Source organism: Neofelis nebulosa, chromosome 1 (assembly GCF_028018385.1).
Source record: "Neofelis nebulosa isolate mNeoNeb1 chromosome 1, mNeoNeb1.pri, whole genome shotgun sequence".
In the NCBI taxonomy this organism is placed as follows: domain Eukaryota; kingdom Metazoa; phylum Chordata; class Mammalia; order Carnivora; family Felidae; genus Neofelis; species Neofelis nebulosa.
Window position 1 is genome coordinate 234,092,116 of NC_080782.1, and position 8,702 is coordinate 234,100,817.

General features: G+C 50.4%; 1 protein-coding gene across 6 annotated transcripts in view; it reads right to left on the minus strand.

Moving 5' to 3' along the window:
* ALOX5AP (arachidonate 5-lipoxygenase activating protein) overlaps positions 1 to 4,727 on the minus strand; it is a 68,297-nt gene extending 63,570 nt beyond the window's left edge. For all 6 annotated transcript variants that reach the window (XM_058688352.1, XM_058688394.1, XM_058688377.1 and 3 more), the window contains exon 1: positions 4,570 to 4,727. In XM_058688352.1, coding sequence (XP_058544335.1) covers positions 4,570 to 4,639 — 70 coding nt within the window. In that variant the 5' untranslated portion in view covers positions 4,640 to 4,727. The remainder of the gene's footprint in view (positions 1 to 4,569) is intronic.
* Positions 4,728 to 8,702: the final 3,975 nt, after the last annotated feature.

Below are 8,702 nucleotides of genomic sequence, written 5' to 3' on the forward strand. Positions count from 1 at the left end.
ACACTTGAACGAATTTGCCTTCCTTTGCCCACGCCTCACCACCCATTCACACCCCACCCCCGTGTTATCTTCCACCATGTTACAGAAACCTCGAGCGCAGAGACCATTGATACGCTTATCTTGGCCAGCTGCTGACGGTAAGCCAAACCAGAGAGATAGCGCCAGAGTCAGAGACACAGAGAGAAAAGGCTGCGGACCACTAAAGAGCACACACACCGCATGCCGGGCACCGCAGGCTACTTTCCCTAGGTTGTTCCAGTGCAGGGTGGTTTCGTTTGTTTGTTTGTTTGTTTGTTTGTTTGTTGGGTAGGCTTCATGCCCAGTGCGGGGCTTGAACTCACAGCCCTGAGATCAAGACCTGAGCTGAGATCAAAGGTTGGACGCTTGACCGACTGGGTCACCCGGGCGCCTCTCCATGTGATATATTCAACAGACACGTACGGAAGTTATCGCAGCCCCACTTGTCAGTTGAGGAAGCTGGGAGCCAGAGAAGGCAAACAGCTTTCTCAGGATCACATAAAAAGATCTTGAGGACTTAGGCACAAAGTTAATACGAGCCAGCAGTGCGATAACAAGTGTTCAAAAGAATAATGCACCTGTGGTTATCTTAATAGGATTGATGTCTGGATCTCAGGAAGAGTGAGTTTCCCTGTACAGGAAGCGTCTGTCTGCATCTTAGAAAGCTCAGGGCAAGATGGGTGGGAGGGTGTAACCCAATGACAAGGGACTCTGGAAACCAAGTCACAAAGGAAATGATACATTGATGACAGGATAGCTGACTCTGTAAACCTAGAAGCAGCAAGCATAGTCCAAGCTCTTCCAGACAATAGAAACAGGACCAGTGGATAGAAGTTACAGGGCAGTAGATTTCAGCACGTGTGAGAAAGAACTTCTTGAGTAGGGACCGTTTGAATAAATGAATTTGAGGCAATAAATACAGCATAAGCGTCTGCTTTTTGGAATTGGATTGAATCTCAGTCCAACCATTGTCCTAACCTCTCCAAGCCCCACTTTGCTTATCTGTAAAATAGGATCGATCGATCGATCGATCGATATAGATATAGATATAATTCACAGGCTGCAAGGATTCAGTGAAATAGTATTATGCCCAGCACAAAGCACCATGCTCGACACAAAGCAAACTCCCAATACACCTAACAAGGGAAAGGGGGAGTTCAGTAGCCGTGAGCTCTCTATCACGGGAGGGTCCAGGCCGGAGCTGTTGAGAACGCTGCAAATAAGATTTCTGCTTTGGGGGCGCCTCCTGAGTCCTGTTTCCGCGGCCCATTTAACCCTACGTTGGGCCGTTAGGTCTTCCCATATGGTGCCCGTGAGATTCACTTCGAGTGTGTGTGGTGGGGGTGGGAGTACCAGGGATGTCACGGAAATGGAGGTGTTCCCTGCCAGCTCTCTAGCCCTCCTTGTCCTATGCTCACAAACCCCTGTGAGAGCAGGGCCACGATGTCTCCCTTCCTGGCTTCACGGTAAGAAGAGAGTTGAGGCCAGAGGATGATGCCAGTTCCCACCGCCTTTCCCCACAACCAGAAGGGCGGCAGGAACGGCTCTTCTGCTGGAGGACATCTCTTCTCTGCTGCCACTCAGGCTTCCATGCATGGGCTCAGTGGCCCTTCCCCTCGGCTCACCTTCTCCTCTCAATCTAACTAGTTGGGCTGCTTATGGAAATCACTTTCTCCAAATCCATGCTTATTGCCTGCGTGTTTCTGCATGTCAACACTGCTGGCACCTCGGCAGGAGGGGTCGGAGGCCCCCTGGATGCTATTTATAGGAAATGCATCTATCTGCATTCCCTGGGAAACCAGCCTTTGGTGGTTCTGGCCCAGCTTTCTTGGAACGACGTATTTGAAACTTGCTCTGTGCTTCCAGATCTGTGTTTTGCTGGATCGAGCTGGAAGAGGGCCACAGGTTCAAAGATCTTGATGACTCAACAACGTTTCAGAGTCGGAGGGGGAAGTTCCAGCGGGCGGGCTGGGCTCTGGCCTCTTTCTGGGAAATGAGGTTCTCACACAGTGAACAGAGAGCACAGACCCTGGACACCATCATGGACACATGCGGACCGGACCTCTCTGTCGTGGGGCAAAGACAACGTCTATGGTGCCAGGCGACAACACGGAAATATTTTTTAAAACTAAGAGGAAGGGTTTGAAGTGGCATTTGGCGGGGCAGGGAGAGAAAGGCACCGTTTTTGCATATTTTCTGAACTCTCTGAGGAGGACCCATGGTTGCAACCTTGAGGTTAATTAGCATTGCAAAGAGAGGTTCGGGACAGGCACTTGAACCTTTGCAGTTCGCCTGAAAGCCCAGGTGTAAGCGAGCACAGATATTCTCTTCCGGGTCGTTTGGATTTGTCTTGTTCCCCTACATGGACACATTTGACGGTCACAAGTAAAAGGCCTCACCCAGCGGTCTCCACGTCACATGGCAGTCCGGGTCTCGGCCTCAGAGGGAAAGCATGGCTTTCATGTGGCTTCAAAAAGAGCCTGAAAAAGTCTCCGGGCCCCAAACGGTGGGCCCACCCTGGTGCAGGTTTCCAGCTCCCCACCGGGCAGCCTTCATCCCGCATCAGCGGCTGGAGCTCTAGCAGCGAGGCCACTGTGTTGTGTCGCCATCTATCTGAAATGGCCTGCCAAAAGTCAAGGCCCCCACGCCGCGGCTAAGGCTCAGACATTTGGCCGCCTATCATCTCCCCTTCCACACCGTACCAAGGAAGAAGACTTAATCTCATCTGCCAAAAATAATTAGGAACTTCGCCGTCCCCCTCAAGTCGGATCAGGGCTTGCTTTGCACTCGGGGGAAAAGCCCGGGACCCACTCGACAGGCCCGGACCGGGTTCTGCATCTCGGGAGCGATGAAGAGACTCTATTCTCACAACAGGAGACCCTGCGGCCTCCCCCAGCTCAGCTCTGAACCGAGAGGCAGCAGTTCGGGGTGACTTACAGCCTTCCAGCTAGCTTAGCCCCATCCACACTGGCCAGTGACAAGGCACTGGCTCCCGGGTCCACCGGAATTTGTCAGTTACGTTGCCATTTACAAGGGGGAGGGTGGGAGGGGAGACCCTACACAGAGCTGGAAAAGCACCGCCCACTCACCCAACCAGAACCGTCTTTGAAGGCTTCCTACTGACCTTGCCTGGTCATCTCTTTTCCCTATCCTTTCTTTCCTGGGACACCCACCCCACAGCTATGTCCCCATAAAGCCAGGACTCTGACCATCACAAGGGCAGTGGGGGGGGGGGGGGGAAGGGGCGGTCCCTGGAGCCTGGAGGTGTCTGCACGTTGAATAAATGAATCCCTTGCTGATTCGCAAGGCCAAGGGAGCTCCTGATGCCTGCAGGAAATAGCAATGGCTCGAGGAATGGCAGACTAAACAACCCACCTGTTCCCTCTCGGAGCTGCAACTTTATTGTGTGGATTTAACATGAAAATGGGTCAAAAAGCAGCCAACTGTTGTTCCACAGAGGAAACATACAGGGGAAAGCGAGTCTGTCTGGTGTGGGGAGGTCTCAGGGAAGCCTTACTCAGGGCTTAGAAGGCTAATCCTCAGCCTCTGTCCAGGTTCAAGTTGGGGGGAAATAACAGACGATCCCAAATTGGTGAAACATTCAAATTTCCAAAGTGTGACAACAGTGTGTGAACACTCAATAATTACCATTAAGTGGTAACAGCCGCCCTTGGTAGTTACTTTCCTTTTTCCTCTATCTTAATAAACTGCAAAACACAAAGCCACTGGAAATACTTAGAAAAAGAATCTGTGGCAGTCCTAACTCGGAACTTGAAAGAGAAAATGCTACACGGTCTTGTCTTTTTCAGGTCCCGGTACCTTGCGTATTTCTTTCTTCCTTGCTCAGTTTTCTTAAGTGATAGCGAGGTGGATGGAAATGCAAACCCCGCGCAAGAAAAAATGTTTCCTCTCTCTCTTTACATTAATAGTTAATATATAATGCATCTGAAAAATGCTTCAAAACTATACATCGCTAGGAAAAAAAAATATTACAAAGAATCTCTTTCTTCCAAAGAAAAAAGAAGCAATACAGAGATAAATGATAATAAGGTGATTTCTTCCTCCCACCATCCAAATTCAATTTTTTTTTTTTTTTTTTAGCCTACAGGTGACAGGTAACGTCAGTTTCACTGAAGTCAGCCCAGCTGCGCTTAACAAAAGCCCAGTGTCTTGAGACAACATGTATTTCACTTTCCCTTTCTAGGCTTCTTGCCTCCCACCCGGTCTCTGGCCACAGTAATTAATAGTTAAAATGCTGACTGCAGACACTTTAGTAAGGGTTTTTATAAAGCTTCTAGATCGCAGCCCCGGCTTTACAAACATGGTTAGTCACCAACATTGAAGTGCAAGAAATACCAGAAGGAAACCCCCAAAGTCATGCATAAATGCATATATCCTATACATTCAAAGCAAAAAGAAAACAAATACAAATAAGGGGAAAGTGGGCAAAAGTGTGCACAGACACAGAGAACGGTGTGAGCCTCTGACTTTCAAGCGATTGACAAACAAAATCTGTTTCGTCTCCCCCTCTGAGTGAGGGCGTTCCCTTACCGTTCTGGACCACGCTGATGAGGGTGACAATGGCCAACAGGACAATATTGCCCACGGTTTCCTGATCCATGTTTGCTTCAGGCTCCCCGGCAAGGACTGCTCCTGTCTGGTGACACCCTGTGCTGCTCAGAAAGAGGAAGTGAGGGCCCTGCCTTTCATCACTAGAATTTCCAAAGGTCCCAGCACAGTTACACCGTGACTTCTTCTTTTTCTTCTTCTTCTTCTTTTTTTTTTTTTTTTAACTAGCCACCAAAGTGTCCTGGCTCAGTGTGACCTGCCAGGAGAAGCAGGGCTTGGAAGACGAGCAGGAAGGGAAGACAAAATAAAACTTATGTTTTAGGGGCACCTGGGTGGCTCAGCTGGTTAAGCGTCTGACCCCTGATTCCAGCTCAGGTCATGATCTCTCTCTCGGTTCATGGGATGGGGCCCCACGTCGGGCTCTGTGCTGACAACATGGAACTTGCTTGGGTTCTCTCTCTCTCTCTCGCTCTCTAAAAATAAATAAACTAAAAACAAAACTTGTGTTTTATTTAGAGAGCACCAAAAAGATCTGTGTTTTGAATGCTGTGACTGCTTTCTTGAATTCCCAGGAAAAAACCCAGAATACATAACACATGGCAGGGTCCAGAGTAGCAGCCACAGAATAAGGCCTGGATGGGTGAATAAATGGATGAATGAGTAGGAGGGGGACAGCTGACATCTCTATTTCCACAAGGGGAAAAAAAAAAAAAAAAGGCAACAAAAGAATTAAAACTAAACCAAAGAATGTAGATAAGGAACAGAAATGAGGTTACAGATGACCCTTAAGGAAAACTTTGAACAGAAGTATTATTAAACACCGGGGCTTGACCCCTCAGAGCTCATTGTTGAAACACCTTCCTGCAATGGCCTCAGTGTAATTAATGATAAGAGAGGAGAGAAGGTGTAAGAGTGAGCCCGCTGGGGAAGGTAGGTGGTGACCTGGCATTTTACAGGACAGCTTTCTCCGTGTAAATGGCAATCCCTCGGAAGCCGCACAGAAAATGCGAGATTCCTGCGATCTTCGGCCCAGACCCAACACTCTTTAGCAGCGACGGAGTGGAGCCTTTATCAAAACCTCACTTTGAAAGAGAACGTTAGCCACTATACTTGGTGGCCGCAGGGAGCTGCACCGTAGTGTGGGAGAGGCCGGCTTGGGTGTCTTCCGTTCAACTGAGAAGAGACAGACGTCCGTGGAGGCAGTGTCCAGAGCTTGGAGGCGTGGAGGCCAGTAGCTAGGGCGATCCAGATATGGTCTTGACACTCTTGAGTACTCTCTGAGTGCCTGGGGCACTCTGCCAGGTGTGATGTCACAAGACCGCTTAGGGGGCTCAGCACCAGCGAGATTTGTATATTCACCTTAATGAGATCTGATTCGTATGGGAAGTTTGGTTAAGTTTCAGGAGCTGCTTAGGGCCGTGTAGATAAGGAGCCTGACCCTCATAAAGAGGTTGCCTTTCTAATGCTCATCATAACTTAGAGATAATGCATCAGAGGCGAAGGCCAGTCCCTTTTTAAAGTACTCCCGTTGCAAACAGTGGCAACTTAGCTCAAACTAGCGTGGGCAAAAAGAAAAGGGGGGAAATGATTGGCTCAAAAAATCCAAGGAACCAAGCAACCAAAAGTTGGAAAGAACAGAGATGTGGTTGGGCCTTGGAGGTCAGGCATTCTCTTTCTCTCTCTCTCTCTCTCAAATAGAGTTCTCTCTCTCTTTCAGTCTCTCTCTTCCTCTCTCAACTTTCTCTTGGTTTGTCAGCTTTATTCTCTCTGCAGATCACTTTTCCCCACACTCTAAAGGACTGACTTCTCTCATCTGAATTCTTAGAACGATCTCGCGGGCTCTGGGTAGTCACATATCATTCCTTGGACAACCAGATGGCAGGAAAACGAACGAACTGGTGGTTTCCATATCGTTCCCTAAAGAAAGATTGGGAGGGGTGGAGGCATGCCAGGTGTACGTAAACACTATCACACTGTGACTGTCGACTCCTTGTAATTCCAGATTGAAACACCCAGTTATCAAAGAAGTGTCTCTCTCATACAGCCTGGTGTCTTGAAGGCTCAGCCTAGTCTCCTTCCTGCTCAGGCGTTCGTGTTTCTGGCGTGTGAGTGTGTGTCCGCAGGCACACAACAAACGGCATCAACAGAGTCCAAAGATGTCTTTGAAAATCATCCCAGCCTGGGCTCCTGCCTTCCAAGAAGGGCAACCTCTCCTCTTGCTTCCCAAGCCTCCAGGGGCCCCGCAACGTGGGAGTGGGGTGGGGTGGGGGTGTGGGGATTGGGGGGGAGGGGGTTGGCGGTGGGGGTGGGTGATGCCCAGCCATCTCCCCTTTAGAAGAGAAGGCCCTGGTAGGAGTTCAAGAGCTGCACCCCCCTCCCTCCTACGGGGGGCCAGCCACATCCGAGCTCCCCGGAGTCACCCTGGCAGCGTCAGCACGTGCCGATGGAGCGAGTTCACTTCACCCAGGAAGAGTGTTTTAATAGTCAGCCGAGATGGCCGTTAAATTACAGGGCGCGCATTAAGATTCCGGCTGCCGCCGCAGAGGAACACTTATCAGAGGTGAAGCCTCTGGAAATGCCATTCATCTCAATAGAGAGCTGCTGAGACAGAACAAAAAGACGAGGGGCGCCCGGGGAGCGGGGGAGGGGAGCGCACGGCCGGCTCTCCTTTCCCACTGTTAACGGGATGGTCCCCGGGTGGGCAGCCGGGCCTGGCGGGGCCCAGACCAGACCGGGCACAGGCCCCGAGGCCCTGATCGGCCTGTGCTTTTGCTTCTCAACACAGCCCTCTGTGCACAGGTTACTCCTCCCATTGCCCAAAGGGCTAGAACAAAGGTTCAGAGAGGTTAAACTCCATGCCTAAAGACCCCCGTGTAGTAAAGGAGCAGGACCAGGATCCAAACCCCGGCTCCTCTAGCTTCAAAGGCTAGGTCCTCAACCGCTCTGAATGCTGCTTCTGGAACAGTTTTCAGAGTTTGGGACTCGCTGGTGCTTCTGCATCGGTGCTGGGCGGGCCCCTCAGAGGCTAGGGCATTCATTCATCAATGGCCCAAGGCCCCTAAGGAGAGATTTATTTTTTATTTTTTTAATGTTCAGTTTATTTTATTTTAGAGACACAGAGTGTGTGAGCACAGAGGGGGAGGGGCAGAGACAGAGGGACACAGAATCTGAAGCAGGCTCCAGGCTCCGAGCTGTCAGCACAGAGCCTGACGCGGGGCTCGAACTCACGAACTGCAGGATCATGGCCTGAGCTGAAGTCAGAGGCTTCGCCAGTGGAGCCACCCGGGCGCCCCAAGAAAGATTTTTTTAAAAGGAAGGAAAGGAAAACAAATACACGTCACAGGAAATAACATATTCCCCAGACACCCCACTGTTGTAAGGGTAGTTTAACTAGAACTATCCCACGGCTCCGAGCTATGAGCCCAGCCCTCTGCTCCCAGATCCCTGCTCCCAGCACCCCCGTGATCATGCCTGTGCTGCACTTACAGCGTGTGACAGGTTAGTTAGACAAAGGTGCTGGGAGGAGGGAAGGATAATTAGCACATTCATTAATTAGAGTACTGCTGGTAGTTTGACTGTGAAGGACAACCATTTGTCAACAGAGATCAGGACAGCTGGGGCCACGCAGCCACTCAGGGGGGCAGCAATTCAGAGAAGGCAGTGGCACTGACCAGCTGCTATAAAAAACATGGGAGCTGCTCAGACACTTAGCGTCAACAGGCTTCCGTCACCATGGCAACATGGGGCCACTTCCTAGGCTGTCAAGCAACAACATTCACATATCCTTCATCTCACCTCCAGTACATGTTGCCGTTCCATGATATCTCTTCCCTTCACTTTCCAGACAGGGTGGCCCTCCGTGTTCACCAGGACGAAGACTTCCCTGTACATACGTGCTGGGAGCGAGGCAGCAGGCACAGAATTCTCCCGGGCTGGGGCCATCAACTCTAGCTGGGATGTAGAGATCTAGCCCAGGCCCACGGGCGCACACAGTAGAGGGGTACAAAGCAGTTCCTTTAATTTCAGCTATTCTAAAAACTATTCAGACCACATTGATCTGAAAGATAGGCGATATCAACAAAGACCAGGCCATGGTGCGTTCTAGATAACACACA